This window comes from Parus major, chromosome 5 (assembly GCF_001522545.3).
Source record: "Parus major isolate Abel chromosome 5, Parus_major1.1, whole genome shotgun sequence".
NCBI lineage: Eukaryota > Metazoa > Chordata > Aves > Passeriformes > Paridae > Parus > Parus major.
This window is the reverse complement of record NC_031774.1, coordinates 39,947,570-39,962,068: the sequence shown is the minus strand read 5'-3', so window position 1 is coordinate 39,962,068 and position 14,499 is coordinate 39,947,570. Positions and strand designations below refer to the sequence as shown.

Below are 14,499 nucleotides of genomic sequence, written 5' to 3'. Positions count from 1 at the left end.
AATACAGAAAAACAAACCTACAGGAGTTGTGCTACATATGTCCATGCCTTACAGTAATTGCATCATTTAACAAATAATTGCATATATAACAACAGAGGAAAATAAGAAATTAACTTTTAATGACTAAATGACAGGCCAAAGGAGGTTTAGAATTTTGAGAGGAACTGTTATGCAAAGCTAGGAAGTCAGACCAAAGAGCTGCCAGCAGCCCTGGCACCTGACTGTGCTCTGTACAAGCAGAGCCTGGGAGCAACAGGTTCAGAAAAACCTGCTGCCCCCATGCCCTGTCTGTCCTTCTGGGCAATGAAGAGCTCAAACAGGATCTGGTCTCAAAAGATGCTGAGCTCTGACATCTCTTACAGGCATTAGGGACAGCTGGGTGGAGTGTCCTGGAAGCTGGTACTGCCAAATCCTCTAATGATTAGTTTTGTTTTTTCCAATCTGCTCCCAGATGGCAGCTCCCATCTCTTGCCACAGGTACCCTGATCCCTGTTGGCTACGCTTCTTCTCATTGCTCCCTGGCCTAAGCAGAGAAGCTTTCCCAACTTCTCAGCTGGTGATAAGCCTGGTGCAACCACAGTCCCTCTTAGCTGCAGCTGATTTTTCTTTGGCTATTTCTGACAATTTCTGGAGTGAGTTTGCTAGTAAGTAACCCTGCACCTGCATCCTTCTCAGACTCATTCCCTTGTCACCACCAGTCAGTCACAAGTTCATTTACTTTTTCTCTTCTGTAGATGAAGAGTTCACAGCCACCACCTAGATCCTGTATGTTTCTCACACCTACATACTAAAAGCACAGCTGTTTGGAGTCAAAACATCACCAGGAGGAATGGTGCCACTTGTAAGGCCTGGGTTCTTGATTCATGTTGCTTGTAAACAGGAGAATCCTATGTCTTGCTTACAGGGGCTGTCCTGGTGTTGTGAGAAAGCCCTGCAGAGCCTGTGCTTGCCCTGTGCTGGCACATCACCTTTATGTGACCTCACCTGCACCTTCTGACTCCTACAGGTGACATTCAGTGACAGAAACCCCATCATTCTGGGATCCAGTCAGCTCACAATAACTGAGAATAGTTATGGTTTTGGCTGTGGACCTTCCCCCCCAGATGCATCAAAGAGTCATGTCAGGCTGCTGCTAAGTGTTCTTATCTCCTTTAAGTTCATAATTCAGTTTGTACAATTCTGTGATGAAGTCAGACTGTGGCAGTTGTAGTGTTAAATGAGATGAAGATAGGAATGTATTCACCTTTTTCAACTGGATCAGATTCAGACTTCCCTACTGCCAAATTCCCAGTATGTTCGGTAATAAAGTGTGGCTTGTAAACATGTCAGCACTTAATGGGGCCTTGAATCAAATAGTCACTCATTCCAACTACTTTTGGTGCCAAAAGTTGTTCAGTGCTTATTATTTTACATCTCTCTTACCTAGGACTTTGTGACTTTTCCTAAGGTGCTAAAACCAAAACTCTAACAGAAAAGGCTTTCTGATAAAGGTTAAGCAGAACTAATTCATATGCCTAGAAATATTTCCATTTCCCCAAGAACAGGATAATTTTAGTGGCTTTATTCCCTTAGGTTCTAAACAGACATCTCAAATAGTCTGGTCAGTAGAGACCATGGAATGGTTTCATTTGGACAAACACCACAAAACCCAGTGGAAGGCTTGACCCTGAAGCAGATGACCATTGTCAGCTTTGATTTTATTGCCAAAGTTTGTAAATATTTTTCTAGAATAGGCCAATCAACTGTGGCTATTTGGCCTCAGTTGCTTGCTTGTTTGTAGCACCAGCTAACGTTCTTCTCTGATTTCAGTCCAATTATTCTGATGTGGGTTGGGTCTGCAGATCTTTTCTTAGATCTTTCCTTTTAAGGGACAGGCTCGTTTTAAATGACCCAGCCAGGAGCTCCTAATGTTGCAGATCCTTTGCACGGAGAGCACCCTCCATTTTCTGACTAGAAACCAGCGATGCATTGGTTACTGCAACAGGAGATGGGAGACCACAGTCCAGTGCGTTGCCAGAGACATTTGTGGGATTTGAGACAAATGCTTCTGTGGTCTATGGTGTTTTATAAACAGTGATTTGAAAAAGAGTGATAGGATTATTATTTATATACATTATAACATATAAATTATATAAATCATATATAAATTATAATCTTCGATCCTAGCTGTGGACCCTCCTTGTGCTAATTACTGGTGGGAGAAATGGGTCTCAATATCTTCACAAACAACTCGATGTGAAAAAACCAATCAGGTTCTGGAAGAACGGCTGTGGGGATTTGAGGAGAAATGGGTGTTAACATCTTAGAAATGGGTCACGTTGTGTTCATGAATATCAAGCTGGATTTTTTGCAGAATCCAGATAATTTAAGCTTCTAAACTTTAGGGCAATGTGTAGTAGGTGGTTCGGGGAGTCTGTACCTTTCTAGTACCCCAGCTAATGAGGAAAAGAAGAAGGCAGTGTTGGGCTAAGAGTTTAGGATAAAAGGAGGCTGTGTCCTCCAAGAATTTGAGAGACCCTGTGGGGGTATGGCCTAGTGGACTCTATCCCTTAAATCAAATGAAGTTGCAAGGCTCCTCTGTCTCTTTTGTGGATACTGGCTTTTCACAGCATGATTTTCTGCACATCGCTGAGTGTTTAATTTATGACCCATGAGACAGCAGCTGGTCACCATCAAGGGGACAGTGGCAGCACTCATCAGTGCAAAAGGCAGGGATAACATGAATCTAGACTTCATTGCAGGTACCCATCTTAGAGTTTGGAAGAAGGCTACTGAGATTACACTTTAGAAATGTGTATTTGGTGTTAAAAGCTGTAGTGTGTCCAGCTCAAACTATTTGCCTTTAGATGTTGAAAACATCTGACTGTGGAGTGAAGCAAACATTGAAATTCTGGACTTTAGCCAGGACTTCGCTTTTCATTTGCAACTGTCTGGTTTCAGCATGTGACAGATCTCAACGCAAACACCAGAGGACTCAAAGCCAGGTGAGGACTGATTTTGCAGAGCTCTGATGACCTCTCAGCAGTACCGAGTGAGGGCACACTCCTGTTCCGCTGTCTGCCCACCCTATTGGCAGTGCCACATAGAGGTTGTGCTTTGCAAAACCTTGGCTTTTATCAGAGGTGTTCGAAAAGCCTGTGTAACATCTGGAGCAAATGGTAGCTTCCCAGGGGGCGAAAAAAAACACATGGAAATTGTCCTGTTTGTATTTCTGGAGAACACGGGGTGAAAATTCTTGTTTGAAACCACAAATTTCAGGCTGGCAGGGCCATAAAGCAACCGTCACTAAGGACCGGGTCACAGCTTCTGACCCTCTCGGGCACGGCACAGCACAGCCCCTCCGCAGGCCCTGTGCTCCGGCCGCGCTCCTGCCCTGCACCGAGGCGGGCAGAGCCCCACCCCGGCCGGGGCCGTCCCACCGTGGGCCGCGGCCTCCCGGGAGCGGGCGGCCCTGGAGCGCCGCTCGGGGAGGGCAAGGCCCGAGCCGGTTGCGAGGCCCGGGGGCCGGACGCGGTGAGTGCCTGGGCACGCCGGGCTCCTGCGAGTCCGCGCCGTGAGGCCGGAGCTGAGGCGGGGCCGGCGCGGCGGCGGGGCCGGGCTGGGGGCGGTGGAGGCCGGGCCGGGCGGCATGATCGGCACCGTGCTCTGCTATGTGCTGCTGCCGGCGGCGCGGCTCCTCCAGGCCCTCCGAGGTAACCCGGCCCCGGGCGGGCGGCGGCGGGGGCAGGGGGAGCTGGCGGGGATGGCCCGGATGGGCGGGGATGTCCCTCACCGTCCCCCGGCCCGGCCTGGGGTGGTAGGGGGGGGTGCGGCCCGGCGGCCGGGGTCGGCCCGGCTGCCCCGGCGCACCCCGAGGCCCTGGCCCTGGGCAGGTGGGGCCTGGGGCTGCTGTGCCGGGCCGGGGCTGCTGGCCCCGGGCAGCGGGGAACCGTGTGTTTGGAGGGAGCAGCTGCCGGCTGCTATGCTGCAGAGGCAGACTGCGCTTTGCGCAGGGGCTCTAGCTCCTGCCTCCAACCTGCTCTCCAGGCTTGGGGAGATCCTTAGAGATGGGCTGCTCCGAGATCTGTGACCCCCCCAAGGACCTGCAGGTGACTTCGTGGATGAACTTACGTTTTGTGTCCATCGCTATTTCACTTAATTTCCCTAGATCCTGCTGCTACTTCACAGTCCCTGGTTACTGAGCTCACGTAAAGTCACCCTCCAGCCTTAACCTGTCCCTAGGCCTGTAGCAACTACTGGACTGGCACGCTGTCTTTTTTTTACAGTGAGCAACAAGCTGACTCCTCTTAAATTCAGCTCCTATTGTGTATTAACAGGCTCTCGTAGGCACTCATCGTGCCCAGACAGTGGCGTGTGGAAACATTACCTTGCTGCGTTGGTGTTTCTGACATTAATGAACCTAATTACAAACCAGCAGAGAGGAGTATGGTTCTTAAAGCTCCATTTCTGACACATACAGAAAACTTTGACACAAAAGATGCAGTGAAACTATACGTTGATGTTGCTGACTCCTGTATGTTACTGCTCTGGCTGACTGACTGGGATGCAGAGAAAAAAAGTGATTTGTAATCAACAGAAATTGCTAGTTAGCAGTAGGGACAAATGTCTGTGCAGAATTCATAGCAAAACATAAATGCCATCTCTTGTATAGATGCAAATGAAAGGAATCTTTGTCTTTTTCAACTCTACCTAACTAATACTAGTATATTCAATGTTATATTAAAAGCAGTTTAAAGTGATTTTATTTTTTTTGCCACATGTCAGTCATCAGGTGATCTGTGATTCTTACCAGGACTACTTCTGTGCATATACTCTCTCCAATAAGGCATGTGTTGGTCCCTCTGTGTCTTCATTTTTCATCTCTTAATAACAGAATGGTTCTTCTACAACACATTCTTATGATATATTTTATTCTCTTAGCTGACTGCTGTTTCTTATTCAGTCCCTGGAAAGAAGCTTGCTCCAAGTGATGATCTACAAGACCTTGGCTGCTTAGCCCATGCACCTGATCAGCTAACTGTTAGAGACTGTGCCTTTACATATGTTGCTGAGAGTTGATAGTTTCCACAAGGCATTTCAGCTTGGCTGTCTGTGGTGCTGCATGAGTTAGAATTGCATTCCCTAGATTTGATAAAGCCATTGCGATTGTGTGCAGTTTCAGTGGCTTGGACTAATATAACTGGGCTTGGACTGTGCCTTAGCATTCTGGACGAGGCAGGGGATGTTATTTAGATTGTAACTGTTTTTCCTCAGAGAAGTAATTCATTGCTATACTGAATGGTTGTATTGCACAGCAGAGTTATAGCAAATGCATTGGAATAAGAAAAGAATGAGTAAGAAAGCATTTCTGGCTGTCTTATTTTGATTTTGTTTTTAAATGACAGATGCTTTCTTTACCTATCAAAAGAATGTGCTTCTGGCGAAGAGCCCGTCCACCCAGATAGAAGGTGTCTTTGCTGCAACCACAGGAAGATCGGTCCCAGAAGAGGAAGAAGCCCTTCTCCAGAAGTGGCTGGAGGAAGGAGCAGGGAGCTTGCCAGCCAGTGAGAGTGTTCCAGCAGTGAGGAAAGCATCAGTTACACTCACTAGTGACTGGTTAGAAGGTTCAGAGCTATTGATGACCAGCCTCAGTGACCTAAATACGTCTCCGGAAGTCACCTGGTGTGCTCACCAGCAGCACTCAGAGCTAAACGCCTTGGCTTCTTCAGAACTGCAAGATCATGCAGTGGCTGAACTGGCAAGATTACCAGCAGAGGAAACAGTGACTGTAGCAGGCAGTGCCCCTTGGGCAGCTGTAGTGCCACAGACAGATCACCAGGCAGCTGGCTGTGCTGGTATCAACGTGGAAGTGCTGAATGATGACCCAGCTGTGCTGGCCTGGAGTTTAGCATGTGATGCAGAGACAGTGCCACCAGTGCTGCCAGCCCAGCCCATTCAGGATACAGTGCCATTTTATCCTGTCCCAACAGAGGTGCCCTACCATGGTCAGTGATGCCTCTGAATCTAATGTTTAGTTTGGGATTAGCATTTGTAGTGAATGTGGTCAGGTTATTGCATCTGGGCTTGCTGTCAGTAAGACATTGATTGTCCCTGCAGAATTGACAGGATCTGCTAGAGGAAACTGTAAAGTGAGTCTTTGCTGAGGAGGGGCTGGTCACATTTAGTGGTTTCTGTGTTGTTAGACTGCGTGGTCTGAATATCAATATATGTTCAATATATGTAATATAATATATGTCCAAACTGTTCTCATATGCTGTCTTTGTACTCTAAAAAGCACCAAAAAGTGGGTCTGGTGTTTCAGTATGCTTGACTCTGGTCATGTGTTATGCCATCCCTACAGACAACTATCCAAAGATATCCAGAAAGAGCACCTGAAAACCAGAGTGGGTGAGGGCTTGCTCAGGGGCTAGAGTGCCCTAGCTTAGGGAATGAGAATGACTCTTTCCTGGGTCCCAGGGGAACCAAAGTATCAGCAAGGTACCCAGTGTGGCTGTAACTTTGTTTTTTGTCTCTTGCATACAGAGATCTTATGGAGAGACTGGGAGGATCTTTCTGTCCAGCCCTCTGTCTTAGAGCAGGTCTCAAAAAACACTCCTCTCTTTGAATTTCGAGTCATGTCATACAACATCCTTGCCCAGGACCTGGTGGAGCAGGGCCTTGATCTCTACGTACACTGTCATCCAGACATCCTGAACTGGAACTACCGCCTTCCAAATCTTTTGCAGGAGATCCAGCATTGGGATCCTGATGTAAGTATGACTGAGCCCTCCCTACCTCAGTGCCACCAGAATTTGAATTCCTTGTTTGATCTAACAGTATTAAGAAAAGAAAAAGATGGGAGCAAGTTCTAGGAAAATACTACCTGTTTGGTAACTGGACACTGATTGCTCTGAGAGCGTTTGAGGACTTTCACAGACCGTGTTTTTGGTGTCTGTCTTGGTTTGATTGTAGAAACTAGTCATACTTCTATAGCAGGACTTAACTTCTATAAACAGCAAAAGTAGAGGAAGAAAGACCAGTTTTCTAAGGCAGCACAGGAGGGGAAGCCTGCATGGAAGAGCACTCCATGAATTTCTCTATTCTTTGAGTCCTCTTTGTGGGATGAAGGATCTTTTATCTCATAACTGGAAAATTGAATGATATGCTAATGTGACCCAGAAAGTTAGTGCATTTCATCTGGAAAGTACAGGACAGGGTTGCAGTGATGGCATTTCTGCTTGGAGGGTTGGTATGTGAGTGTACTTTTCCACTTTCTTCCTTCCCCAAAACAAGGTAACTAGCAAATACATGTGGAGCAAGTGAGGTCTCTGCCTTCCTTCCAGATTCTGTGTCTCCAGGAGGTGCAAGAGAACCATTACTGGGAGCAACTGGAACCAACATTCAAAGAGATGGGTATGTCCTGCTTTTGTGGGTCTGTACATCCAGCTTGTGGGACTGGCCAAGCAGTGTTTCCTGCTTAACATCTCCAAAGCATTCAGATTCAATAAGCCTCTTCCTGTTTGCCAGGTGGCTGCTGGCCCTACTTCAGAACTATCTGCCTAGATCTTTATCCTTTCTTTTGCAATTGATGTCTCTGAGTTGAAAGATCAGAGTAACAAAACAGGGGGCCCTAGAAGGACAACGAGAGAGAAAATGCCCCCAATTAATAATAAAGACTGATTATTGGAATAGAATTGGGTATATTGCTGTATCCAGTGCTGTAGTAGGAACCTTTTCTATACAGACTTGGACTGGATAAACCTTTTAATAGGTGATGGTTTCTTTTCAGGCTTTGCATGCTTCTATAAACGGAGAACTGGGACAAAGACAGATGGATGTGCAGTGTGCTACAAGCACAGCAGGTTCCAGCTGATCAGCCTCAGCCCCATAGAATACTTCCGGCCTGGCCTGGACATCCTCAACCGGGATAATGTGGGCTTGGTGCTGCTGCTACAACCTGTGCTTCCAGAGGGTCTAGGTCTGAAGGCAGTCAGTCCTTTGTGTGTGGCCAACACTCATGTGTTGTTCAATCCCCGTCGAGGAGATATCAAACTGGCCCAGGTGGCCTTGCTGCTAGCAGAGATTGACAAAATTGCAAGAACTACTGAAGGCAGCTACTATCCTGTCATCTTGTGTGGAGACCTGAACTCTGTACCTGATTCTCCACTCTACAAATTCATCCGGAATGGTGAACTTTCCTACCATGGGATGCCAGCCTGGAAGGTAGTTCCCAGCCAGAATTGGGATTGGATAGCTCTTTATTATATGCTGCTAGAGAAATGCATGGCTACATTCTTTCTCTTGTGAGGAAATAATAACTCAGTCTTAATACTGAGTTAAGTTATTCAACAGTCTTCCCCAATTTCTCCAGCGCTGCAGGGGAAAGAAGTAGAGAAGTGTGTGCATGTTGTTTCCACCACTGCTCTTTTGGTTTCTCTTGAGGCAGACTTGTGATAATGGACCACTTAATTTCAAGTCTTTTTTTCCTTTCCTATGGAGTTTTTGTGCCTCTGTGACTGGAAGTGTAGAGAAATGCAATTCTACCAAGACTTACTGAAATTTTATGTGGACGTTTGTTCTAACAAAAGTTCGCAGTGGGTACTTATGCTGGAATCTCTTGTGGTTGTTTTACTGTGTGTCTGTGATCAAATATATGGTTGTCATTCAAGCTTAATCATCACTTCAAAAGATACCTGTAAAGTATCTTGGCAGGTGACTTTTAGCTAATTGTATCTGTCCCCTCCACCTGAAGGTTTATTATACCTGCACCATACTCTGAATAGCTTAGTTCATGCCTTTCTGTGAGGGTATTCTCCTGTCTTGCTCTTGGCAAGTGTATTTATGTACATTGTCTATAGCTTGAACATCCACTCTGTGTCACTGATGGTTGCTCTCCTTTTCTGGCCGACTTGCAGGTGTCTGGTCAGGAAGACTTTTCCCAACAATTGTATTCACGGAAACTGCTGGCCCCACTGTGGCCAAGTTCACTGGGTGTAACAGACAAGTGCCAGTATGTCACCCTGTGCCAGCCAAAGAAACTTGGTGAGCTCCAGTATGCACTGACAATATGAGTTTGCTGAGGATGGGCAGTTTGTGGGGCTTGCTGTCTCTCTGAGTAGCTGCATGAAGCACTTGACAAAGATTCTCTCCTTCTACTTTATATATGAATTAAATACAGTTTTTTCCAGAACCTATTGCATATCTGCCATTTTCTTTCTCTAGTCAGGAGCTGAGTGTTATCAGTAACAATTACTCTATGTGTCTCTTTCATATTCCCAGACTTAAACTTTTGTGCAGTTGTAAACTATGGTCAACAGGCACAGCTTTCATCTCCAGGTGTTTGGGGTGTGGTTTTGGATAATATTTGCAAACCACTGTAAATAAATCGTTCCTAAGACCCAGTTACAATCATGTCTGTTCTCTGCATCCATAGAGAGGATTAAAAAAATGGAGCCCAGACAAAATAGCTTTTGTTAAAATCTTGAATGTAGAACTTGTATTCAGCCTGATCTCCAGAAATGTTTTTCTCAGCAGACATTTTGTAGAGTTGAATGCTAACTGATTTGCTTGAAAGTCCCTTGAACTTGGTCTCTCAGAGAGGATATTCTTACTTTGTGCTGACCATGACTGTTGCATTTGAGGGATAACAATAGCTGTGCTCTGTTCTACTTTTACACATCTGTTCTGTTCTACATGTAGGTTATTAGGTGATTTCTATTCTCATGATATCAGAGTACTTGGGCACAAAAGCCTCTCTCAAACTAAAGAGCTCTTAGAGGCCCTAAGGTCTAAAATATATGTAGGTGTTCCCTGGAGATGTGACTTTGCAGCAGTTGCTTTCTTTCTACTTTCTTTTGATTTGTACTTTTCTCTGCAGGGAGACGTGAATACAGCCGTGACTTCCTGCTCCAGTTCCGTTTTTGCGACATTGCCTGTGAACGGCCGCCACAGCTGGTCCTCTTGGAAGGTGTGACAGATGCTAAACCAGGTACTAACAGGAGACTTTTCAACTTGTCACTCTCCTACATGAGAGCCTCTCCTCTGAGGACAGTCTGAGAGAGCTTGGACTGGAGAAGAGAAGGCTCAACTGAGGCCTCATTGTGGCCTTCCAGTACTTAAAGGGGGCTTATAAAAAAAGAGGGAGAGTGACTGTTTACACAGGCCTATAGTGATGGGACAAGGGGAAGGTTTTAAGCTTCCTGAAATTCTTTACATGGAGAATAGTAAGGCATTGAGCCAGCTTGCCCAGAGGAGTTGTGGATGCCATATCCCTGGAAAATGTTCAAGGCCAGGTTGTATGGGGCCCTGGGAAGCCTGATATGGTGAGTGACATCCTTGCCCATGGGATGGAGGGATGGAACTAGATGATCTTTAAGGTCCCTTACAACCCAGGCAGTTCTATAACTTTATGATTCTTTGATTTCAAGGAAAACATGAGATGGAGGTAATGCCTGGTGAGGAAAGGGAAAGGCAGAAGGGTGCCTTCTGTGACTGTGGTTAGATTCCATGAGAGCTCAGAGAAGTATGCTTTCCTCCCTGATACACACTGACTGTGTTTCTTAAGATGCACTGAGATTCAGCCTCTTGAAGCTGTGTCTTACAAACTTCTTTTAAGCTGAAACACATATGTATATTTCTTTTTTCTGCTTCAAGCTTTTGGTGGTGGAGAACAACCTGAAGACTGTAATGATACACAGTATAGATGTCTCTGGAAGCCAGTGCCCAGCAGACATTGCTGCACCTCTGGGCCTTGTGTCATGGCTGATTCTGCTTTCTCCATTTCTGTTCTGCCTTTCTAGATACCCTTTGAGTAAGCTGTAGACTAAGACAAGCAATCTTTCTTTGAGAGAAAGGTTGAAATACCCTAGACTTTGATAATATTAAATGCTTTAAAGACATGTCCTGAGTAGGACAGAATATGACCTCTCAGTTTCTTGCACTGATCTATTCTAAGGATGTTCCTGTTAGTCTTACAGCTTGTGTTTCCTTTGGATATTTTCCTTTAAGATGTTTTTGACTGGAATCTATCTGCACTTCCTGGGCAAAAAGGTTCATTTGGTTTCAGGAGAAGCTTCTCAGACTTGGGATGAGCAGCCTGTTCTGGGATCTGTGTAGGTCTGGCTGGAATTTCTTTGCTCCTTTGCAGACCGCCCTGCACACTGGCCCAAGCCTGCTGCCATGGTGAAAGACCCTGATCCCCAGCCATTCATCCCAAGGTAACTTGGTTCACCTTCAATGGCCCCAGTCTTCAAGCTCAGCCTTGGTTTCTGGAGCACTGAAAAACTGGCTGGAGTAAAGACTGAAGTAAATGTGAAACAAAGTAAGGAGGGCTATGTTCAAGAGCTAGATCCACCCAGGACTGTCCCAGCAGCTGGGTGCTTCTCTGTCAGCATTGTGTTGGTGAGAATGAAGGGCATAGGCATGTACAGAACTGGGTATTGAAGACAAAGGAAATTCACAGTTTGTCTTGCTTCAGTGTAAGTGGAGCTTTAAAAGATTTTATGTGCTTACAAAGTAGGGATAGTTTAGACAGTTGCATCAGCAAGGGAACATTCAGCTGTGACTGGAGTACTGAAAAGGCATAATTCTCTTTCCTTCCTTGGTAAACAGTGACTGTTTTTGTGCAGGTGTTCAGGTGTTATCCAGCATGGCCTCAACCTGACCTCTGTCTACAGCCACTTCTTGCCACAGAGGGGACGCCCAGAGGTCACAACAATGCCCATGGGTCTTGGAGCCACCGTTGATTACATTTTCTACTCAGCAGAGCCTGTGGAGAACAAGGCGGGTGAGTGAGGCAGTGCAGGGCTTATCCCTGTGGCCTTGGAAGAGGACTGTGAAACAGGCCAGATGGGCAGTGCATTTCATTAAGCTGCTGGATCTACAGGTGTGTCTTTGAAATAATACACAAGGTGGAAGTAACATTTGCTCATGTATCATGAGAAGACACTGTTTTTCTTTGCTGTGAAAAAAATGAGGCTCCTTAGGTTCATGTAGACTTTTGAGGAAGCTAGAACAGAATAGATTCTTCTGTATAAATATCTTACTTGGGCTCCTGGTAGCAGGCAGTGCTTGGTTCTGAGTTCAAGGCTTGAACTTCTGGTCTGTCTGAGATCACAAGCTGTTCTTGGAAGGAGGTGACTCTGGTTCCTTTACAGTGGCATCTTCTCTCTGCTGCCTGAAACGTGAGTTCTGTTGATGAAAGACTGGATGTAAATGCATCCAGGAACTCTCTTGGAGCTGATTTGGGACATGTCAGAATCAATTTTGGGGAACAGGAATGCAGAGATTAATTCCTCCTTAGGGGAGAATCTTAAGCTATTGCTAGGCCACAGTCCATGAAAGGAACTTCTCATGTAAGCAACTATCTGGTGAATTTAGTGCATTTTTGCCTCCTATTTCTGCAAGTATATGAAACAACAAACAGCAGTATTGTAGTATGCTCACTGCTTTCACATAGGCTCAAAGGTGCATGTAGTGTTTGTGCAGGCTGTCTTCATTCAACAGGGGAAGAACAGGAAAGGATTGACATGCATCCCTCTGTGAGTGTGTAGAGTTAATCTGAGGTGCCAGTCTCTGGTTGATGTTTCTTTCCATTTTCTTTGTCAGGTCGCAGGCTGTATAAAGATGGAGCCCTGAAGCTGCTTGGCCGACTTTCTCTTCTCTCTGAAGATGTCCTCTTGATGGCAAATGGCTTACCAAATCCTTTTTGTTCATCTGATCATCTCTGCCTGCTGGCTAGCTTTGGCTTGGAGATCTCCAGCCTCAGAGAGAGTTAGTGCTGGTTTCCTTTCCCTAAAGAGAAGCTGTTCTGAGTATAGCAGTTGAGACTCTGGATTGCACAACCTGCTTGCAAGAAAACCCTTTTCCTTGTCATGCCCTAAAAGTCCTTTTCTCCCCTCACACCCTCACTAAAAGTAGGGATGGGAGAGATGGAGCTCTTTTTGGATTGGGATTTTCTGTCTCTGCAAACCTGAGCTGTTCCCAGTGGGCTGTCAGGTGTATTCAGGCATTAGCATCTCTTAAAGGGATCCTTGTTCCACTGCCTTGTTTAGCAGGTGTTTTTGTGCTGCAGGAACCAACACAACTCCCATGTGTATTTGTCCCTTGTGTGAAATTTTCAAGGACTGGAAAAGAGAGGGGCAATGCTATCTGCTTTTGGTTAGTATAGTTGCTACCAAGGAGCATGGGATGTATATGCCAATACTCTTTCACACCAGAACAATAGATCTCTTAATTTCTCACTAATAGTTTAGTACTTTCAGGGCTAGTTGTTGTGTTGCATTTTAGATTGGATCTGCTAACTGATTAGAAATGTCTTTTACTTAATGATCTGTAAGGGCTGACTTGCTGACAGAAGGGTTTGTGTGGTGTAACAGTTTCTACAAGAAACTGCTTGCTGTGACTAATGGACCAGAGAATGGGAGTGCCAGGAATGGAACCAGTGGTTCTACAGAGCCACCCACAGCAGCTCAAGAACTGCAGCAAAAGCCTAGAGGCCTTGGGGAAGGTTTCCTTCCTTTATAGCAGTCTCAGAATGGCACCTAATTTGTCGTTTTTAGCAAAAATATTTAGAATCATCCCACTGAGTATCCGATGGAAAATTTTATGCTATAAGGCATGACAACTCCAGAAGGCTATAACTCTGGTTGTCCCAAAAAAGAGATGAAAATGGAAGGCATGTGAGAGTCAGCAGGGCATCAGATGGAAGAGCTGTTCTTGTCACTTGCCCTGTTCTGTTCTCCGTGCACTCCCTATTGCATTCTGCCTGCCAGGGTCAATAACCAACCTGTAGCATCCATCTCCTGCACCAGACTGAAGTCCAGGGTGCATCCTTCTTCTGGACCCAGCCATGTTTAGGTGTAGTCAGAACCTTTAGGATCAACTCCTGTCTCTTGATATGTATTGGGAGGAAGGGGAAGGTTGTGTAAGTTGGACCCAGACTGCAGTCACTTGGATCCCAGCGTACCTTTGGTGTCCTATTGGTGTGATTTTGTAAGCAGTGGCTTGGCCAGTACCAAAGCAGTCGAGCTGTACCTCTTCCTGGAGTAAATTCCCCAGTTCAGCCTGACATTTGGTGCTTGGTTTATCCCTAAGAGATGAAACCAATATTGGCAGAAACATTATCAATCTTCTGTTCACAAACAAGGCAGGAAATCCGGTCACACCTCAGGTTTATTCTGGAGGGTAAGGAGACTTGAAACATTGTTTATTCTTCATGGTCTATATTGAGGGACTTTGATATTTTAAATGTTACTTTCTTAATTAAACAATAAAATACTGCTAATCCAAGAAAATACCACAAAGTAACTGTGACACCTTGTATTTCTGGCAGCTGAACTTCTGAAGGCTTGTTCAACAGGGTTTTTCTGGCTGCAAGGTGAAAGAGGGCAAATTAGCTACACAAGAAAGTAATAAGAGTTGAAGTGAGGGAAGAAGTGCACCTAATTTAATCTTCCAAAACATCCCTAAATACCAGAGGTGGCTTCTTTGGCCTTGGGTTTGTCCTGCCCCCTTAATCCT

At 45.6% G+C, this 14,499-nt stretch overlaps 2 protein-coding genes across 3 annotated transcripts in view; one reads left to right on the top strand and one right to left on the bottom strand.

Moving 5' to 3' along the window:
• Positions 1-3,406: 3,406 nt before the first annotated feature.
• Positions 3,407-14,275, top strand: ANGEL1 (angel homolog 1). 2 transcript variants are annotated; one of them, XM_015630953.3, is made up of 10 exons: positions 3,407-3,513; positions 5,385-5,984; positions 6,523-6,749; positions 7,323-7,392; positions 7,769-8,202; positions 8,895-9,021; positions 9,857-9,967; positions 11,126-11,195; positions 11,607-11,764; positions 12,586-14,275. In XM_015630953.3, the coding sequence occupies exons 2-10, from the start codon at positions 5,618-5,620 to the stop codon at positions 12,753-12,755; spliced, it is 1,734 nt and encodes a 577-aa protein (XP_015486439.1). In that variant the 5' UTR covers positions 3,407-3,513; positions 5,385-5,617; the 3' UTR covers positions 12,756-14,275. The 2 variants fall into 2 exon arrangements, with proteins under 2 accessions (XP_015486439.1, XP_015486438.1); XM_015630952.3 differs by lacking the exon at positions 3,407-3,513 and adding an exon at positions 3,598-3,692.
• Positions 14,134-14,499, bottom strand: part of VASH1 (vasohibin 1) — a 20,464-nt gene continuing 20,098 nt past the window's right edge. Inside the window, exon 9 of the transcript XR_004497985.1 lies at positions 14,134-14,349. The gene's annotated coding sequence lies outside the window, so the exon portion shown is untranslated. The remainder of the gene's footprint in view (positions 14,350-14,499) is intronic.